General features: G+C 42.9%; 1 protein-coding gene across 5 annotated transcripts in view; it reads left to right on the forward strand.

The window, feature by feature from the left end:
* NUP98 (nucleoporin 98 and 96 precursor) overlaps positions 1 to 21,833 on the forward strand; it is a 59,135-nt gene that overhangs the window by 25,027 nt on the left and 12,275 nt on the right. For all 5 annotated transcript variants that reach the window (XR_012157483.1, XM_073333197.1, XM_073333213.1 and 2 more), the window contains 15 exons: positions 13 to 146; positions 1,493 to 1,680; positions 2,896 to 3,012; positions 4,401 to 4,705; positions 5,194 to 5,307; positions 6,380 to 6,518; positions 6,853 to 7,030; positions 7,565 to 7,729; positions 14,241 to 14,417; positions 15,284 to 15,440; positions 16,291 to 16,714; positions 17,474 to 17,703; positions 18,026 to 18,295; positions 19,380 to 19,537; positions 20,282 to 20,425. Coding sequence is in view for 4 of the 5 variants with exons in the window: in XM_073333197.1 (XP_073189298.1) it covers positions 13 to 146; positions 1,493 to 1,680; positions 2,896 to 3,012; positions 4,401 to 4,705; positions 5,194 to 5,307; positions 6,380 to 6,518; positions 6,853 to 7,030; positions 7,565 to 7,729; positions 14,241 to 14,417; positions 15,284 to 15,440; positions 16,291 to 16,714; positions 17,474 to 17,703; positions 18,026 to 18,295; positions 19,380 to 19,537; positions 20,282 to 20,425 (2,900 nt within the window). In the remaining variant the exon portion in view is untranslated. The remainder of the gene's footprint in view (positions 1 to 12; positions 147 to 1,492; positions 1,681 to 2,895; positions 3,013 to 4,400; positions 4,706 to 5,193; positions 5,308 to 6,379; positions 6,519 to 6,852; positions 7,031 to 7,564; positions 7,730 to 14,240; positions 14,418 to 15,283; positions 15,441 to 16,290; positions 16,715 to 17,473; positions 17,704 to 18,025; positions 18,296 to 19,379; positions 19,538 to 20,281; positions 20,426 to 21,833) is intronic.

The raw sequence follows: 21,833 nt of genomic DNA on the forward strand, positions 1-21,833 counted from the left end.
AACTTTATCCAGCATTGACGGACCCAAATGTTTCAGCTGCCCAACAAGCAGCCCTCCAGCAGCACTTCAACAGCTTGACCTACTCGCCCTTTGGAGATTCTCCTCTTTTCAGAAACCCTATGTCAGACCCAAAGAAGAAAGAAGAGGTGAGGACTCAAATACTTCAGAACACATTTTTATGGATAAGATTGTGTTTATTGTAACTTCTCTATCTTCTCTATATGGATTAGTTTTAAAAAATGAAGATCTGAACATTTAGGGGCCCATTTTCCTAATATCATAGTCTTTAGCCTGGGGTGTTGAGAAACTAAACGGTATATAACTAAGGCTCCATGTTTGTCACAGATTCCATGACTTTCCATGACCACAATGACTTTGGCAGCTCCTGGGCCAGCTGCAGGAGTAGCTCGGGTAGTCCCTGGGTCAGTTGCACTGACTGCTGCTGGGACAGTCTCAGGGCCCCCAACCAGAGCAGCAGGAGTTTGGGTGTAGGGGGGCTTGGGGCCACTGTTTACCTGCAGGGGGCTCAGCTCCACATGCCGCCTCTGCCAGCAGCCAGGCAGTGCCCCCGCAGCTCCCATTGGCCACAGTTCCCAGCTAATGGGAGCTGTAGAACTGGGGCTTGGGGCGGAGCAGAGGCAGCATGTGGGGCTCTCGGGAGCTGGGTAAGGAGCCTGCCCCAGCACCCATGCCCCCTCTTCTCAGCACCTGCGGTGCTCTCTTGTCTCTGTCTCTTCTCCCCCCCACCCCGTTTTAGTCAGGGGTATTTTTAGTAAAAGTCACGAACAGGTCACGGGCCTGTGAATTTTTGTTTACTGCCTGTGACCTGTTCATGACTTTTTAATAAAAATACCCATGACTAAAACGTAGCCTTATATATAAAATAGTGAGAATGTATTTGTTATCTGTATCAGACAGCCACTTGGGATACCTAACTGCATATACTGTGGTCATATATTAGACTTCTGTCTTCAGAGATGCCAAGCATTTGGCATTCCCAGTGACCTCTGTGGTAGTGGATGCTAAGAAGCTCTCAAAATCAGGCACTTAGACAATTCACAGTGATAGATTATAAATCCATGTGTGTGATCTCATTGCAGTTTTTTCCCCAAACAAACGTTATGTAAGATTCTGACACTTTCTTTACTAGTGTGGGGAAAACTCACTCTAAAGACACTGCAGTATTGCTGATATATCTTACTAAGTAGGTTTTATTTTTTCTTAAACAAATGGTAATAGTTTAAGCAATTCACCCACCAAAAGCACTAATCAGACCTCAAACTGAGCTAGCACTGTTGCTGCCAAATCAGTAGCCGAACAGAGAATAAAGGGTGAATGTCTATAGTTAACTTGTTTACTCAGGGCATAGGTTTTTTGTCCTGACAACAATACTGGTCTAACTTCTGTGAAAATAAACAAGAAAACATTAATCCTGTTTAGACTTAAGTAGTTTGAAAATCTGTTTTTTCGGTTACATGAATGTTTTTCTCAGAGACTGAAACCAACTAATCCAGCAGCCCAGAAGGCTTTGACTACGCCAACCCATTATAAACTGACCCCGCGACCAGCGACCAGAGTGCGACCAAAAGCTTTGCAGACAGCAGGATCTTCCAAATCTCACCTCTTTGATGGGCTGGATGATGATGAGCCATCTTTATCTAACGGTGCATTCATGCCCAAGTTAGTTTTCTTTTCTCCTTTGGAGATCAGTATTATTCAGAAAAATGTTTGTTTAATCTTCCACCTCTTTTCCTGTGGCTCAAGCACTCATAAATCAAATATGTGAGTGCACTTGCTCTCCTAGCAGTTGTATGCGTCTTCTGGCTTTTAATGAAGAAAGGTTACTACTTTGGTACAGATAATGCTTCCTATTTCATGTGTAGATGCTTGCCAACATATCTAATGTAGCACCCAAACTCTCTACTTAGGTCAGTAAATTATCCTTTGTGTAGTGCCTTCATATTTGGTAACCATGCAGGCTCTGTAGCTTTGTTGACATGGATAGCAAAGATCAAAGACTTGCATATAAGTCTGGCAGAAAATATACTTACTGTACTGAAGATAAAAGTGGTCTAACTTAAGTAATTGTCAAGTACTTTTAGAGTAGTTTGTCAAACAAAATGATCCTGTGACTTAATTGTTACTGTATGGGCAAGTAGATTCTAATCTGTTCCTTGTGACTATAAAAGTGTTGCTTGCTTCAGTTAATTTACAATATGCAACGCCTCATCTCTGACCAAAACATAAGTTTTGTCTTGCAAATCTATTCTCTTTTACAAGCAATTGCCCTTAGATTCCTACGGGTATCTTCCCAGCCTCTTGCATGTATTTAAAAACTGTCATGTAGAATCGTTGTCAGATAAACTTCTTATCTCAGTCAGCCCTAGACTGTGCTCTTCTGGGGTTGTAGTAGAAAATTGCAGTTTCCTGAGTCCTCCAGTTTACCTTCAACTTGAGTGGCATAACAGGGGGAAAGAGTTTGGTTAAAGGTATTGAAGGACTTTAGAAATGGCCTGTATTCAGTAATAAAACATAGGCTTTAGAAAGCTTCCTATTGTATGAGGTTGGCCTTTCTATTTAATATTAGCCCTGGCAGTCACTTCATCTCTCCTCTGAAGTGCTGTGGTGGTGAGGCCCACTCAGTGTTCTTAAAAAACATTCCCCCAACTGCCCCTGTCAATTGGAATAACAAACTGATACCTCTTACCCCTCTTGCTACCATCTGCTGGGAAAGACTAACTGGACTTGGCAGTAGTTATAGCATTGTCATGACAGAATGCGAGCTAATGTGGTTTAAAGTTGGCTTAAATATTCTCCCATCCCTGGAACTCTTGGGTCAAACGTGTGGCGCTCGTGCTGCAGATCACTGAGAACTGCTGCTTTGGTATATTTTAGGAAGAGCATCAAGAAGCTGGTTTTGAAAAACCTCAACAGCAGCAACTTGTTTTCTCCTGTCAGTCGTGAAGCTGAAGATCTGGAACCTCCATCAGAGTATCCAGAGAATGGAGAGCGGTATGTTTCTACATGACACAGCTGATTATGCCTCTAGAAACGGATTTAGTTAATACTTTCTCATAAACAAATCTCTGAAAAAAGCTCTCTAGAATCTAAATCTATACAGTACATAACCCTCTTGCGTAGAAATAAGCTCATAACTTATTGGCTCACACAAATAGCTTTCAGTAGCTTACATTACTATGAGAACTATTGATAGACATCTTTGCAATGCTGATGTCATGGCAGTAGGTATGTTTTAAATATCCAAATAAGAATATGGACTGATAACACACAGATTTTTGTATGACTGATTTTTCCGTCTAGTTGAGACTAAAATTCTTAATTGTAAAACAAGATGTGTTTATAGAGGGACTTCAGTTTCTAGGAGGTTAACAAAGATGTTTAAGCAACAAAGATCATCAAGTTTGTGGAACAGCTTCTGTACTAGAGAGGTCTATATTCACATTTTCCACAGCATTCATGATTTTAAAGTGTTGTTTACTCTTTGCCTCAATACAAAAACCACGGGTTGCCCATTGAAATTAATAGGCAGCATGTTTAATACAGGAAATACTTTTTCACACACCCTGCAGTTGTCCTGTGGAGTATATTGCCACAGGATGATGTGATGGCCAAAAGTGTAACTGAATTAAAAAAAACTAGATAAGATCATGGAGAATAGGTCTATCAGTGGCTATTAGCCAAGATTCTCTCGATGGACCACTCGTCTGACTCAGTATGGCCTTTCTTATGAACAGTACAGGCTTCCTCATCAGTGCATCAATTAGAGATGGGCAAGAAACTGTTGTTTCCCATCCCTGGAAAACTTCCAAGCTTTTGGGGGGAAAAAAATTTCCATCCAAACTTGCAAACAGACAATCAAAAGTTTTTGGTTCAGGTCAGGTCTAAATATCCCATTTCAACAATTTCAAAATGCTTTTTTCCAAACCTTTTGAAACAAACTTGTCAAAACTGACTCATTTCCACAATTAGTTTCAGGTTCAACAATTATTCATTAGAAAATGCCAAACATCTTGTTAAATCAGCTCTAGTCTCAGTTCTGACCTGGAGTCACCACCTAGTAAGGAATAGGGAAATACATTAGCCATGTGCCCACTCGATCTGTATTGCTGAGGCTGCCAGTTGTGAACTAGGCATCTCCACCCTAAGGTTAGCTTGGTCCTTTGGGCAGCAAGACATAATCAGCTGTAAACCCCTTTTCCCAAAACAATGTAATATATGATCCAGGCACTAATGTCTAGTGTTACATGTGGTAATGTACCTCCACACAACAGGAAGAATCTGGTGTGCCATGTTATGAGATGAGAAACAAATGTTTTGTAACACTGACACAAGATTTCTTTAGAAATGAATGTGTTTGAATGGCTTCATTCTTTCTTTAGGTTCAACTTTCTATCCAGATCTGTTGATGAGAATCACAGACAGGAGGGTGAGCAAGAGGAAGAAGACGATCACCATGAAGTGACTAGATTTTACACTAACCCCATTGCCAAACCCATCCCACAGACCCCGGAGAATGCAGTGCACAAACAGAATAATGTGGATGATACCATTATGGCTCTGAATATGCGGGTTGCCTTGCGGAATGGCCTGGAAGGCAGCAGTGAAGATGCTTCATTTCATGATGAGTCACTGCAGGATGACCGTGAAGAGGAGAATGAGAATGTATATAGTCTGCACCCAGCAGGTCAGATTCGCGCTGCTGTGTGGTGCTGCTCTATCTTTAGTCTTACTCCTTCCTGATCCTCCTCTTCCTAGTCATTTTACCCCATCCTTTGCTTTATTTTTAATGTATACTGCCTTTTACCTTTAAGTAGTTTCCAGCTTTCTCTCCACCAAATGCCATTCCTCAGAAAAAAATAAATAAAAATCTTCCTATCTTCTCCTCTTTCTCTTACCCAAGATGTTTTATGTTTTCATCTTACCTTAGATAAAATACTCAGTGCATGGAATTTCTCTCTGTAAAGTAATATAAACTTGACACTCTTAATAAGATGTCTGGATAGTCTCATCTGTACTCTGGCTTCTGTTACTTTATTGTTCGCTTACATTGTACTGATTCTCAACTTCTTTTTAGGGCCCCTCAGCTGTCCTTCAGTTTTCTTGGCAAAGATTAAGAAAATTTCTGGAGTTAGTCTTGTCCTCATCTATGTGCTCAATTATTTTCTACTGTAGGAATTGTTCTAACAAAAGCTGGCTACTATACCATCCCGTCTATGGAGGATCTAGCTAAACTTACCACTGACAGAGGAGAATGTATTGTGACTGATTTCACTATAGGTCGTAAAGGTGAGTATAGAATCACTTTGGATATGTGTTCTCCTGCCACCAACTCTTTTTAGAGCTTTTAAAGCCTGGGCTTTGTATTTCTTCAGCATGAATGTAAAATAGTTACCTTGCTTGAGATATTTATCAGCCCTAGGTGACAAAAGCTTTAAATACTCTTCACATTGGCTGCACACTCAAGCTCTGTGAATTAGGCCACCCAGTGAAACTAAAATCATAGCTTGTAAAATTCCAACACCTCCTGTATGAAAAGAACAACATTTTCAGTAGTTCTCCAGATAATTGAGGGTAGCTTAGGTCCAAAACTTGGACTCAAAATTTACATAAAACTGTCTAGCTCAGCTTTACTGGCCAAGCTGAGTGCTGTTCATTACTAATTCACTTCTTGAGCTTCAAACTGGATTTTTACAAATCCAATTATTATACCATGATGATTGGAAAATGGAAACATTTGAATACTTAGTCTGACACTGTCCCTTTCAAGCAGTTTAGTGCTTGAATTCTGGATGAAATCATAACTTTTTAATTCTCAATGAGTGGGAAAAGATAGGAGCTGATCACAGATGCTGTGTGAGCTGCCAGGTTAGTACTACTATCAAAAACCTTATGACTACATAAAGGAATTGAATGTAAAATTAGTTTGGTTATACAGCTACTTGGGGTCAGTCTTGCTGTTGTATATGCATGCAGGATATTGTGTGCAGTTCTAGTACTTTGAATTCAACAAGGAGACAAATAATTAAAAATAGAGGATAGGACCACCCAGGAGGAGCGACCAACTTAAGTTGTCTAGAAAAGATACTTAAGGGCTCAAATTTATTACTGAGAGGGAGCAATTGCCAACAGACTGAAACTATCACCTTTTAGAATGGAAAAAGATAATCATAAAACTGCTCAGTTACTTGTCACTTGAATAGAATAACAGGAGTTTGAATGGCAATTTAAGGATAGTTCAGGTAAGATGAACAAAATGTGAATACTTACGTTGGAGAGTTTGCCAATGCACTTCTCTGGGGTGGTATTACAGCATTTGCTATGGGAGCAGAAGTACAAGTTGGGTTTGTTTACATTCCAGGTTACGGATCAATTTACTTTGAAGGAGAGGTGAATCTAACTAACTTAAATCTGGATGAGATTGTGCACGTCCGCAGGAAAGAAGTTATTGTCTATCCTGACGATGATCAGAAGCCACCTATTGGTGAAGGTTTAAATAGGTAATTTAAACTTTTCATGTGTTCTTTTTAGGAGTGGGTGGGGGTAGCCTGGTAAATGGATTTTGGTAAAGCTATTACCCTTCTTGTCATCCATAAGGGCCTCTTTCTATTTTAGCTATCCCAGCAGCCCGCAAATCTAACTCCTTTTTTCAGGCATACATTCAGGTTATTAATCTTGGACAAAATCTACTGGTCAGTGACAGTTGTGTTTCTGAACCAAAGCGTGTTTGAGCCAATGCTTGTGGTTTGTTCCAAACTTGATGTAAACTTTTTTTGAATGCCTCGTTTCAAAGCTCAGTGATCTCATGCCCTTCCATTGTCTGCATTTTAACAGACGAGCTGAAGTTACATTGGATGGAGTTTGGCCAACGGATAAAACATCTCGCTGCTTGATAAAGAGCCCAGAACGACTAGCAGATATCAATTATGAAGGCAGACTGGAGGCTGTATCTCGGAAGCAGGGAGCCCAGTTCAAAGAGTACCGTCCAGAGACCGGTTCTTGGGTGTTCAAGGTAGTAATCACGGTTGCTCATCGCTGACTGCTCATAAACTGTGTATTACAAAAAGATCTGGGTGGAACAGAAGTCAGAATTTCCCTGATAAACCAGTAGCTGTCAATGCTGTAATTCCAGTGCCTTTAATCAACTGGTTTTATACTTGTTTAAGGTTTTAAAGTGCTCTTCGTGATCCATTTAACTCATGAATTGTAGTACTAAAGTTTTTCAAGTAATATACAGATCATTCTGATTGTAATAGTCAAAGTGCAAACTGTCCAAAATAACTCCCAGGTGATTTGTTAAGAACTGATCCCGCATATATGCGGTGTCTTATACAAAGATTGAACTCCCTCAGAGTTCATGTATGCTTCAGTATGCAGTTACTCATTAGAATATTTAAGGGGAGACTTTCAGACCCAAGGGGCAGCTAAACACCCAGCTCTGTGTGAAGTCAGTGGTGGTTGTGCACCAATTCCCATCTGTGCTTTTGAAAATCTTCCCCATGTCTGTATCCCTATTACCAACACTTTGGCTTTTATCATTGTACAGGTGGCTCACTTCTCTAAATACGGCTTGCAAGATTCTGATGAGGAAGAGGAGGAGCATCCTTCAAAAGTGGACGCAAAGAAGTTAAAAACTGCCCAAGTGCCATCCCAGGGGCAGCTGGTGCCCCAACAAATGGCTCTAAATGGCAAGCCAACACCTCCAGCTCAGGTAGAAAAAAAACAGTGACATGAAGTTATCCATAAAATGAAGTTTGAGGAATAGCCATTTGCCCTAAGACAGAGCCGTTACTATTGCAAATGCCTTGGAGACAGAAGAACGCAAAGCATTTTTAGAACCGAACTTACTCAAACTGGGGTGGTACTTCTGGTCTCTTACAGGATAGTTGCAAGATCTTTGTATACTTCACATGTTCTTCCCGTCCTTGCATCCTTTGTTTGGAATTAGCGTTTTTGTTGGTTGAATCTTGGGAGTTTTTTTTTTTGGGTGACCTGATCCCTTCTTGTTTAGATCCCAGGGTTGTAGGATATGGCATACTTGCACTAACTGGAAGAAAACATGGCTTTGTTAATATTCTCAAATATGTGCAATATTACCCTTGCCAGTCATGCCGCCTCCAGCACCTGAAAACAAATTGCTTTGTGCATTAGGTTTTTAGATTGTACCTCAAAATTAGGTTTTTAGATTGTATCGTCAAACCTCATTCTGCATGCAAACTTGTATTCTGGTATTTTAAGAATGTACTCGACTTTATTAAAATAAGATCTAAAGTTTTTACAAGTTTGGCTATACAACTAATTTCTTAAAAGGTATTGGATCATGGGTGGGGTGTGGTGCGGTGCAGTTGTTGCATTCTGAAGTTTTTTGTCCCAATTCATTATTCAGTATATGTATACACTTGCCTTATAGGAAGGTGGCGTTTTATCCAATCCCTGCCATCAACCTATGTAGCAATATCCTAAATGCTGAATGGTTACAAACAATTGTCAGATTTAAATGAAAATGGAATACTTTTCTTATCTAACATTGGAAAAAACACTGCTGACAGTAAACTAAACTAGGTCTTGGTGTTAATGCAGTAAAAAGTATTTTATAATGGAGGTGTTCCTGGTAATTATGCAGCAAAGCACTTATGTCAAATGATGATCACCTGTGTCCCAGGAAGTAAATTTGTCAGTACAAAGTAGAGCTTAAGTTGAATGCAGAATGTAAAGGACTTGGGTGTGATGCTTCTTGGTGTCCAAACCTGCAGTCCAGTCCTTGGTGTCCAACCCCGTTGCTATTTGTGGGTGTTGTGTGCAGGAGAGCAGAATAAAAGGGTGCCAGTCCCTAGCAGCTGAACTGCATTTTTAAGGGAAAGGCTTTTGTTTCCTGTCATAAGCAATTACAATATTCTGCTCATTAGTAAAGGCAGATATCCAGGCTTGCAGTTCATTCAGGCATGAACAGTGAGCTTCTGCTTGGCATGAAGCCAGTATGCATGGTATGCTTTTCTGTAGGAAATGGAGGAATTGTTAGCTTTGGCCAGTGGTCATAGAATATCAGGGTTGGAAGGGACCTCAGGAGGTCATCTCATCCAACCCCCTGCTCAAAGCAGGACCAATCCCCAACTAAATTATCCCAGCCACGGCTTTGTCAAGCCAGGCCTTAAAAACCTCGAAGGAAGGAGATTCTACCACCTCCCTAGGGAACCCATTCCCGTGCTTCACCACCCTCCTAGTGAAAAAGTTTTTCCTAATATCCAACCTAAATCTCCCACACTGCAACCTGCGACCATTACTCCTCGTTCTGTCATCTGCTACCACTGAGAACAGTCTAGATCCATCCTCTTTGGAACCCCCTTTCAGGTAGTTGAAAGCAGCTATCAAATGCCCCCTCATTCTTCTCTTCCGCAGACTAAACAATCCCAGTTCCCTCAGCCTTTCCTCATAAGCAGTGGTAAGCTGGAGCCGGTTTGCACCGGTTCGGGGGAACCAGTTGTTAAATTTAGAAGCCCTTTTAGAACCGGTTGTCCCGTGAGGCCAAAAGTGGCACCTTAGGCACCGACTCTGTGGGTGCTCCGGGGCTGGAGCACCCACGGGGAAAATTTGGTGGGTGCAGGGCACCCACTGCAGCTCCCTGCCCGGCCCCAGCTCACCTCCACTCTGCCTCCTCCCCTGAATGCTCTGCTTCTCTGCCCCCCACCCCCCTCCCCCCAGCTTCCCGCGAATCAGCTGTTCGTGTGGGAAGTCGGGGGGCTGAGCAGCAAGCGGTGGCTTCACGCTCAGGCCCCGGGTGGCGGAGGCAGAGCAGAGGTGAGCTGGGGCGGGGGGGCCTGAGGAGGGCTGCCTGCATCGCAGCAGGTAACCCTGGGGGGGGTGGGGGAGGGCGCACAGGGCCCCTGAGCGTGAAGCTGCTGCCTGCTTCTCAGCCCTCCCCGGCTTCCTGCTCCAACAGCTGATTCGCAGGAAGCTGGGAGTGGGGGCGGGGGCACATTCAGGGGAGGGAGCAGAGCGGAGATGAGCTGGGGCTGGGCATGGGGCAGGGAGCTGTTGGTGGGGACTCTGCACCCACCACATTTTCCCCGTGGGGGCACCAGCCCAAGAGCACCCAAGGAGTTGGAGCCTAAGCGCCACTTTTGATATGATCAGTGGGGGGAGCAGAACCCCCCCCCCAGCTAAGGTACCACACCCCTAGGAGCCAGAGGGACCTGCTGGATGCTTCCCGGGAGCCGCCCCAGGTAAGCACCACTGGGACTCGCCCACTGGCAGGTCCCTCTGGCTCTTAGAGGCAGGATGAGCACCCACTACGGTGGCCCATGAGACCCTCCTGCCCTGTTCTGGGGGCAGTCAGGGGACGGGGCTGGATGGGCCAGGGGTCCCGGGGGAGGAGGGGGCGCATCAAAGAACACAGGGGGTTGGATGGGGCAGGAGTCCTGGGGGGCAGGGGCAGGCCATGTCCCCTTCGTGGGGTGAGGAGGGAACCGGTGGTTAAGATTTTGGCAGCTCATCACTGCTCATAAGTCATGATCCAGCTCCCTGATAATTTTTGCTGCCCTCCGCTGGACTCTTTCAAATTTTTCCACATCCTTCTTGTAGTGTGGGGCCCAGAACTGGACACAGTACTTCAGATGAGGCCTCACCAATGCCAAATAGAGGGGAATGATTACATCCCTGGATCTGCTGGTAATGCCTCTACTTATACAGCCCAAAATGCCATTAGCCTTCTTGGCAACAAGGACACGCTGCTGACTCATATCCAGCTTCTTGTCCACCGTAACTCCTAGGTCCTTTTCTGCAGAACTGCTGCCTAGCCGCTGGGTCCCTAGTCTGTAGCAGTGCATGGAATTCTTCCGTCCTAAGTGCAGGACTCTGCACTTGTCCTTGTTGAACCTCATCAGATTTCTTTTGGCCCAGTTCTCCAATTTGTCTAGGTCCCTCTGTATCCTATCCCTACCCTCCAGCGTATCTACCACTCCTCCCAGTTTAGTGTCATCTGCAAACTTGCTGAGGGTGCAATCCACACCATCCTCCAGATCATTTATGAAGATATTAAACAAAACCGGCCCCAGGACCGACCCTTGGGGCACTTTGCTTGATACCGGCTGCCAACTAGACATGGAGCCATTGATCATTACCCTTTGAGCCTAACGATTTAGCCAGCTTTCTATCCACTTTATAGTCCATTCATCCAGCCCATACTTCTTTAACTTGCTGGCAAGAATACTGTGGGAGACCGTGTCAAAAGCTTTGCTAAAGTCAAGGAGTAACACGTCCTCTGCTTTCCCCTCATCCACAGAGTCAGTTATCTCATCATAGAAGGCAATTAGGTTAGTCAGGCATGACTTTTGCCCTTGGTGAATCCATGCTGACTGTTCCTGATCACTTCCTCTCCTCTAAGTGCTTCAGAATTGATTCCTTGAGGACCTGTTCCATGATTTTTCCAGGGACTGAGGTGAGGCCGACTGGCCTGTAGTTCCCTGGATCCTCCTCCTTCCCTTTTTTTAAAGATGGGCACTATGTTAGCCTTTTTCCAGTCATCTGGGACCTCCCCTGATCGCCATGAGTTTTCAAAGATAATGGCCAATGGCTCTGCAGTCACATCTGCCAACTCCTTCAGCACTTTCGGATGCAACGCATCCGGCCCCATGGACTTGTGCTCGTCCAGCTTTTCTAAATAGTTCTGAATCACTTTTCTCCACAGAGGGCTGGTCACCTCCTCTCCATGCTGTGCTGCCCAGTGCAGTAGTCTGGGAGCTGACCTTGTTTGTGAAGACAGAGCAAAAACAAAAAAAAAACATTGAGTACATTAGCTTTTTCCACATCCTCTGTCACTAGGTTGCCTCCCTTATTCAGTAAGGGGCCCACACTTTCCTTGACTTTCAGGTATGTTAGCAACAAGAAGAAGAAACCGTTCTTGTTACTCTTAACATCTCTTTCTAGCTGCAACTCCAGGTGTGATTTGGCCTTCCTGATTTCACTCCTGCGTGCCTGAGCAATATTTTTATACTCCTCTCTGGTCATTTGTCCAATCTTTCACTTCTTGTAAGCTTCTTTTTTGTGTTTAAGATCAGCAAGGATTTCACTTAAGACAAGCTGGTCGCTTGCCATATTTATTGTTCTTTCTACACATCAGGATGGTCAAGTTTTTAAACAGGACTGCTTACCATGTCTCTTTGCTGCTGGTTCGCCTGCTGTGATTTTGTGGGTAAGGAGAGGCAGTAATCGTGCACAGCCCAGTGAAGAACAGAATGAGCCCCTTAGCAAGAAGTTACAATGGGATGCCCTTTTCTGTTAGGAGCCAAGATATGGTGTACCTCTTTTGTATTTTGTATCATTGCTGTAGGTTTAGAGGTTGTTGTAAGGGGCAAAAAGTTGCCCAGATTTAATACAGAAACATCAGGAGACTATATTGTATGGATTTAAAACTCATCAAATTGTTTGTGTAGAGAGCCAGGAAATACAATGCATTTATGGTTAAGGCAAAGGTTTAGGATCTAGATCTAGGTTCTCCTCCTAGTGCTGTCCCAGTCTTTGTGGTTATATTCTAAAAATGATTTCAGAAATGAGTTTATATCTGTTCATTGGCCTTGAGTAAAGTTGCTCAGTGTGATGGCCTGATTTTCAGGTTCTGGTTTGCAACAGGTAAGCTGTGTTCTTTCTGGCTTATGCATCATTGCAACTAATAGATTCTGCACCTGAAATAAACTTCATGTGATGTACATGAAGGAGCAGAATCTAAAACTCCCTTTCATTAATGCATTGGTTCAACAATGTGAACGCAGTAAAGGAGTAAAATCATGTCAAGTCAGCTGCTATGACTTGAAATGCACAGAGTAAGAATATGTGAGTCTTAGTAACTGGCTAATTCTGATGGCATCTTGTGTGCCTGATATAGTGGTTCCTTTGCAGGGATGTTGAAGTGTAATTCTTCAATATTTGTAAAGTGCTTTAAGGTCCACATATGGAAGGTGCTATGAATGGTGCATGGTAACTTACTTTACTAAAATCCCCAGCTTTTGCATGGGTCAGTGAAACTTGTGCTTTTGATCATAAACATATTTAGTTTTGCAAATCTTATTAGCACACTATAAATACCTGGTCATGAACTTCTTAATGAAAACAAAATACCTGTCTACCTGCTGTTACAACTTTAGTTTTGTTACAGTTTATTGCAGTAGCATCTAGAGGCCCTAATCAGGGAGTCAGGTCTGTGCGAACACATTCCCTGCTACAAAAAAGCTAAAATCTAAGTTGTCAGAGTTGTGCATGGCTCTTCGACCTACCTCAGGGAGTCTATAATCTTAAAAGGTGACTTGCACAGGAAGAGAAATGGGGTTTATGTTGCTTTGTTGGCTTGATAGTTTGTTTTGTGGGGTCGCTTGTTTTATCTTAGAAAAGTCAGGAATATGAGTTCTTGTCTTCCCTCTTGCTGTTCTCGGGCAGAAGGATTGGGAACTTTATCCCTAATTTAAGTGTTTGGTGTGTGTTTGTGTTACGAACGGCTTTTATTCCAACTGCTCTGACACATCAAACAGCCACGTGAATAAAAACAATTGTTCTTTTGATCAGGTTTCATTTGCATGGTTTCTCTGCCCTAAACCAGAGCACCTCTTATTTTACAGCAGAAATCCATAAAATGCATAAAATCCCTGTGGCTACTATCACAATTCTTTATGTGGAGTAGTAATAAGAAACAAGACAGCTAAAAATACCTCAACAGCCAGGAAAAAGGAGCCAGTACTATGTGACAAGTCAGTCATCTACAGACCTCCAGTGGACCACAGTTTCAATCATCCCAGAGTTCTAGAATAAAACAGCCTTGACTTTCCAGTTTACAACTATCAGAACTCTTCTGGAGAAAAACTTGGGATATAAATCCACTTTTCCTTTAGTAGATCACATTTACTTGGAAAATGAGGAAGAACTGATCTGGTCTCGGCTGGGAGGGGCTTTGCAGACTTAAAGGAACATACCCAGAGAATGTGAAGGGGAAAGTTAACTTTCATTAGCCCATGATGTTGAAAATAGCTGGTCACTGCATTATTGCAACTCTAAGGGAAAACGGGACTAGGTAATATGACCATCCCTAAATGTACAGTCTAACTTGGAACCCAGAAATGACCAGTGAATACTTCACTTGCAGGTGATTGTTGAAGCCATTGAATATTCTTGCTTTCTCTATAAACTGACCCAGAATCTGCTATTCTCTAACATGGTTTCCATGTCTTTGGTGTCTGTAGAGCCCGGAAGTGGAGCAGCTGGGAAGGGTTGTGGAACTGGACAGTGATATGGCCGACATCACCCAGGAACCAGCTCAGGATTCAATACTAGAAGATAGCATTACAGAAGAGCCAGAACTGGTGCCTGCTTCGACACACATTGCATCTTCACTTGGTATAAACCCTCATGTCTTACAGGTGAGCCACTTGCTGTTTCTATAGATATCTAAGTGGTAGGCCCTGCTCTTGCTTTATCCATCTGCCCAATTTCTGACACATCACTGGGACTTGTCTTCAGAATTGAGCATATTATTTATATACAACTTCGAACATTTATAATATATATTACATCTACCATACCTAGGAATCTCAAAAAGCTTTACTGTATTAATCATTGGTAAAGTGCTTTATGGGAGGAGGTTAAAATAGCACTCTCCTGATTAAAACAGAAGAATTCAAGTAAGTACTGTGATGGCCTGCGTTGGTGTCCAGCCCAGGACAGGCTATCACACCTGCTCCTATGAAAATCTGGATAATGTGACCACAAGTACACAGGGCTACTATTTGCTGTCTCAGCTGAAAAATAGTGCTCAGTGCTATATATGGGTGACTATTTTAGCATTTTAATATTGGGTCAAAGGAAAACTAATACAACTCCCCCACTTGCAGTACCCAGTTACTACTTGGTTTTCCATTTGAGTACTGACAACTTAAGCAAGGTCTGAGATAACACAGTATCAGCTCCTAAGGTCGTAGTGATCAGTATTGGATATTAAATAGGACGCCACCATTGTAGTTTAGCAGGTGACTTATGTTAACTTAAATCACTGATTCTTCATAATAACTTGCTTTTAGTTCTCATTTTATAACCATCCCATCAGATCACTCATGATCTAATTTGAAATGTAAATTTCAGTATGAATGGATCAGTGGTGGTTCATATGTAACTTTTAAAGGTGGCTTGTTTTTTTGGGAGACACTAGTTAGACCTGCTAGCCACTGCTAATTTGTGTCAAGTGTTGAGGGTTGTGCTAGCATGCAGTCTTGTTCTATGATGATTTTAGATCATGAAAGCTTCCTTGCTTGCTGATGAAGAGGATGTAGACTTGATCCTGGATCATCACTTTGGCAAACAGCCTACAAAAATGGATACTTCTCAAGAGATCTGCTCTCCCAGGCTTCCAATTTCAGCATTGCAAGGACAGAAAAGACACTCCTCAGGTACTGTAAGGATCCATATTTCTGCACCAGGAGATACCCACAGATGTTCACTTTAAAATAGTTTTAATCTGGGGAAAAGTCAGCATTTTAAAAACTTGTTTTGGGCAGCTGGTGTGTCTTGTGTATTATCCTAACCTCCTAGAGACTGGCTCTCTTTCAAGTCTGATCTCTAACAGTGTTCAAACTGGGTCATCATTTAAATATGCATTTGAGAGCATTAGGATGGTATAAAGAGATTGGGTTTAATACTAATTAACTGCTAACATATTCTGCCACTAATTACACATGCAGCTAGGAATTGTGTGCGCATAACTGACAACTGTGATCACAAAAGAAAACGTAGCTTGTATATTTAAGGAAGTTGCAGTGTTGCCAACATTAGCACTACATGGTCCACTAAAGTGAAGTGTGCTTAACTGGGGTGTCTCCATAAGGAGCCAGTTTAAGTCCAGTGGTACTTAATAGTAATGCTTATTGTTTCCTGAGGACACCTTCAGGTGACTAAAGCCATGTCTGTTCTAAATCTAAGGCCACGCACATATGTCTGGCACAGAGGGACATCTGTTCTTTCTCTGAGGTACTTAACGGCCCTTGTTGGTGTAGTGCTTAGTTTGTACCATGGCTTGGACAATTGTGCTATAGCCTAGTATGTGACTGTTCATGACCATACATGTTGTCCCATTCATGCTACAGTCAGCTGTGTTAAAACCAGGCATGCTTAACTGTATAGTAAATGCTATTTATTAACTACTAGCTGTTCTGAATAGTTTTGGTGGAATTTCAGAAGATCTTAAATGACCTGTTAAATGCAGAGACCTTGTTTTCTTAAGTTCCCCAATCTTCCTTTCAGTTGGAGGGCTGCTGCAATCAAAATTTGCAAGTGTGTCTTTCCTCCCGAGTGGTTCTCTGCAAGATTTTCATGGACCAAGAACTTCCTCTTTAGGCAATCCTCCATCTGCAGCCTCTTGGTCGGGGCTTTCCACCTTACCCTCTGCGTTCTCCATGCCCAGCGCAGCTCCAGAGGTGCAGCTGAAAACAGTGGGTGCCTGTAGGCAGCAGGGGCTAATACCTCTGGAAAAATCTGTCACTTATGGAAAAGGAAAACTCCTAATGGATATGGCACTCTTCATGGGACGCTCATTTCGCGTTGGTTGGGGACCCAATTGGACTCTTGTAAATAGTGGAGATAAACTGAGTGGATCAAGTGAGCCCAAGGATCTTCGCAATGACTCTATGGAATATGGATTCTTGCCAACTCCTGTTGCTCCTAAATCGTGAGTGGTGATCCATAGGACTAGTTCTCCCTTGCAGATATACTGGAGTATATAGAGAGCCATCTATCCTTGCCTTTAAAGTGAACTTTTTTGAATCTTGAATTGGGTAAAAATTTATGGGCATGTGATATACAGGAGGTCAGAGTAGATGGTCTAATGGTCCCTTCTGGCCTTAAGCACTATGAATCTGTGAATAAATATGGGCCCATATCTTCTGCACTGAGTGCTGCTAATATGGGTTGACATGTAGTGGTGGGAATACTGGAGCATCTCCCCTTTAAATGAAACTTTCAAAGAACTTCCTGTCTGGTGTTCCAGCGAGCTGCCGAACGTAGGCCAAGCTTGCAATGGAGTAAGCAGAGACTTCAGGCTAGTGCTTCCTGAAGATGTGTCCATAACTATAGAAATGTTTTTATAGTACTGCCATAGGTTGGATAGTTGTGTTCCAAATAAGGGATGAAATCCTAGGATCAAGTTTCTTCATGTCCCATGATTGAAGCACCCTGTCAGTTTCAGGATGTTTGCAGTTCATTCTGTAACCACAGTGTCCACAATTTGGCCCTTAGCTGTTCCTTGGCTTGAGTACCTATTGAATATATTGACATCCCATTCCGGTAGAGAAATGGGTTCTGGATTTATTATCCACCTGATGATCAGGAACAGGAGAGGTGTCTCTCTCTCTACATAACAAGACTAACAGATGTGTAAAATAATTTGTAAGTATCTATATCTTTCCAATACTACTGTTATCTTCCCCAGACTTTTAGAATCTCCCTTCAAGGTTCATATAGAGAAGCTGACCTTAGAACGAAGGAAGACAGATGGAGACCAGCAGTTGTACCTCATCCCTCTGGAGATAAAGCTCAAAAACAGTACTGTCCATGTAGATGAATGTTGTCCTCTCTTAGCAGCCAACCCAGGAGTGTCTGCCATCCATGACTATGCTGACTGGGTTAAAGACTTTTGTGGAGACTCGGGGGAAATAGAACGTGAGTATCAAGTGTTATACTTTGGGGGAGCATAGAATCTAAGTGATAGAGCAGTTTAGTACAAATTCACTTCACTTCAAATAACTTCGACTAGCTATGGCCACCTCTTTTGGTTTTATTGACTTTAAAATGGCTGGATCAGATGCACGCTGGGCTGATGCATTGTGGGGTGCTAACCAGTTGATTTAAATTTTAAAGTAGTCTAATCCTGTATGAATGTAGGACAAATATAGGACTGACACAGCTCGCTCTACAGCATTGTTCCAGATTCCTAGTACGTGTGACTCTCTCCTTTGTGACCACTTAATTTTTTGTTCTCCAGCTGTGGTGAAGTACTGGTGTTTGACATGGATGTTGTGTGAGGCAATCTGGGGCCACCTGAAGGAGTTGGAAGCCAGCTTGGAGGAGCCCAGTGAGTACATTGTAGCCCTGGAGCGCAGGAAAGCCTTCTCCCGCTGGTTATCGCAGACTGCAGCAGCACGAATTGAAGAGGAAGTCTCATTGTCTCAGTACGAGAATCACATAGAGGCTGTGTTTAGCTACCTTACAGGGAAGAGGATCAGTGAGGCTTGTAGGGTGGCACAGCAATCAGGTAAGAAGCTTACAACTCACAGCTGACTTTGGGATATACAGGAACTGCAGCATTTCCCACCCCCGCCCCATTGTTACCAAGATCAATATTAGGTTCAGCCTTACTGCAGAAATTGCATGGTTATTGAGGAAAGTGTACAAGAGGGGCAAGTCAGATGTTTCTACTTCAAATAGTTTTTGGTGGACAGGAGAAGAAACCTTGGTCTCCTTCAGGATGGACTCTGATACAGAGCATTTTACACTTCAAACTCTAATACCTAGGCTGAGGCTTTAGTGATTTCCTACTCAAAGGAACTGACTACTCAGTGTATTGACTTTTTTTTACTAGCTTAAGACAGTGAGAGGAATAGTTTAGCCACTTTCTGCTGATTTATCTATCTGGGGAACCTTACAGCTGTTAGTTGTAACTCATATTCCAGTGTTATAATGTAAATCTGCTGTGTTCAGAGCTTGCTTTCTAGGTCAGTAAATCTGCCTTGAAAGTTGCTGTAGCAAAGAAACTGTAATTGGGCCAGATCTTAGCTCTGTGTTCAAATTGTGTGTAGGTGGGAAGAGCTCATGCTCTAGAAGCTGTTTTACTTCCACAATTCTCTAAGTGCTGTAATCTGTGTGAAATGTATACCAGAAACTTAGTCTCTCCTTGATGAGTGCAAATAGCAATGACCACTAATGGAACTGATTACAGTCTTTGTTTTTGCAAGCTATAATTTAAGCTTCTAGGGCTGGGTATTAGTTTTTGAAGCATACTTGTTTGGCTTAAGTGACTACTTCAGATTTTAACAATACTGAACTTTTTCTTGTCTTCCTGCTTCTTTCTTGCTCTTGTGATTGATTCTGAAGGAAACCTAATTAGTCTAATTTCCATACCTCTGACTTTAGAGTATGAGTTACCGCCATTTTTTAAAACATCCCCTTGTTCTTTGTGGCTGGCTGTTGTGAGCACAGTGGGATGGTAGGAAAAACTGTTATTGCATAAGGAACTAGAAAACAGCCTGACTTTCCAATCCAATCAAACTGCATGTTGTAGGATTGTGGTCTGTTACGTCCCAGAAAACTCTGCTGACATGCTGTTTTATTTCCTTTAGGAGATCACAGGCTTGCCCTACTCCTCTCCCAGTTGGTAGGCAGCCAGCAGGTTCGGGAGCTCCTCACAATGCAATTAGTGGACTGGCATGGATTGCAGGCAGACTGCTTCATCCAGGAGGAGAGGTTGCGCATCTTTGCTCTGCTGGCTGGGAAGCCTGTAAGTCTTGCTGACAGTCTGTCGTGTCTGTGTAATTGCAAGTTAGCTACTGCTAGATAGGAAAAATAAACGAGTATGTCTTGTAGACCGGGGGTCTTTTTCTTTCGGAGGCCCACCCCAACATGCTATAAAAACTCCATGGCCTTCCTGTGCCACAACTGTTTTTCTGCATATCCAGTAGATTAAAAGCAAGGGCTGGTGTTAGGGAGTAACAAGCAGGGCAATTGCCAGGAGGCCCTATGCCACAGGGGACGCCATGAACCTAAGTTGCTCAAGCTTTGGCTTCAGACCCATGCAGCAGGGTTTTGGTTTCAACTTCAGCTTCGTGTGACGGTGCTTGGGCTTTGACTTTCTGCTCTTGGCCCCAGCGACTCTTAACGCTGGCCCTGCTCTCCGGTATATTTTGGCAGACCCCATGAACCTGCTTGGGGGGGCCCCCCCCAGGGACCCTTGGTTGAGAACTGCTGTTGTAGACTAGCTTTTGCCAAGTGCGGAGCATATACGTCCTAGAGTCGCTGTTAAAAGGAGTATTATACTGACTTCCCAACACATGCAGTCCAGTGGCTTGTGTCCAGTCTCTCACTATTAAATACAAAAGGATTCATTTGGTCTCTTCCTAATGCATCCTTTCAGTGGTAAATGTTACTCATATAAACTAGTCAAAGGCTACAAAACTAGGTATTGCTCATTCTCAGTGTAACCTTCACTGCACACCTGCTTTAAACCTTGCAATCTGTTGTTCAGGTGTGGCAGTTGTCTGAAAGAAAAAGCATTAATGTGTGCTCACAGCTGGACTGGAAGCGTACTATTGCTATCCACCTCTGGTATCTGCTTCCACCAACGGCTTCTATTTCAAAGGCACTCAACATGTACGAGGCAGCATTCCAGGTATGTCATTACACGCCTTTAAAAAAGGGAAACACGTCTCTTCCTTCAGTTCCTGTCCAGGCACTGCAGCAAAGTAAGTGTTCTGTGTGCTCTTAAGAACGTGGCTTATTGTTTAAAGGACAGCTTCCGTTTCTCATGAGGCTTGATTCAGGATTAATCGGCAAACTTTGGTGTTTCAATCCTATCTTGAACAGAAATGGATTAGCAGTTACAACTAATTCCAAGAAAATTGAAAGTCCTATTTCATCACTTTTTACACAAAGGCTGCTGCTTTGAACAAATATCTAAAGCGAACTTCACAAATTGCCATCTGAACAGTTGGTGCAAGCCTTGCAAACCCATGACAAACCTCTTGTTGCAGTTTGAATATTTGTACTTAATTATATGCAGTGCTTGTAGCAATGTTTGGAGTCTGCCTAACCCTTTCCATTATAAGTCCCTTTACCTGAATTGTACAAACCCCTTTAGATTGTCTGTCTCCTAAACTTTATGGCCTTTGCAGAGGGGATTAAAGGGCAACTGGCTATAGCTCAGCATAGATCTCACTGGATTTGACTGTATTAAGATCTGCTGCAATTTAAAAAAGGTTTCTCTTTCTGTGAGAATAACATCCCATTCCACTAGAGCTCATTCCACTGTGTCAGCCTTCCTAAGTAACATATTGATGGATATTTACAAAGCTGCCATGTGGTCATCAGTACATACTTTTCTAGACACTCTGCCATCAGTAAAGGTTTCCAGCTGATGACAGTTTTGGCAAGTCAGTCTCTTCAAATAATCCCAAATCTGATCACCTGCAAGGGTACAGATGGTGAGTCACTTACAGTGGAATGTCTATATGCACAATCACTCAGAAAAAATTTACTTGTACAGTAACCATTCTTTAAGATGCGCACATACATGACACTCCCACCTTCACTGCTACTTTGGGTATTTAACAGTGCAAAGGATTGGTGAGGGAGGCGGCGGCCATGCCCCTTTTATGCCCTCAGCTCTGAGTATGAGAAAACTGGGGTGCATGTACCACCTCGTGATACTGTTGGCAAAAGTCTCTGACTTTTGTGCATGGGGTGTGCCTGCACCTAGAGTGGAATATATGTGCACAGTACACCTCAAACACTTTCTGTACAGGTAAGTAACCATTTGGGGTTTCTTTGTGATTTAGACAGTCAAATACTGCCATGGAGAACTGTCTTCTGTCCCTTCCTCTGCCACAGGGTTCATATTTGATGCTGAGCAAGCCACTTAAACCAGACTTTTCACAGGTAGCCACTATGTGTGTTCCTCAGTTTAATAATGCACCTGCCTTGTTTCCTCATCTATAAAGTGGGGATAATATACCTCCCCTCAAAGGGATGTTGTGAAGATAAATTCATCAATGTTTGTGAAGCACTTGGATGCTGTAATA

The sequence above is a fragment of the Lepidochelys kempii genome, chromosome 1 (genome assembly GCF_965140265.1).
Source record: "Lepidochelys kempii isolate rLepKem1 chromosome 1, rLepKem1.hap2, whole genome shotgun sequence".
Taxonomy (NCBI): Eukaryota; Metazoa; Chordata; order Testudines; family Cheloniidae; genus Lepidochelys; species Lepidochelys kempii.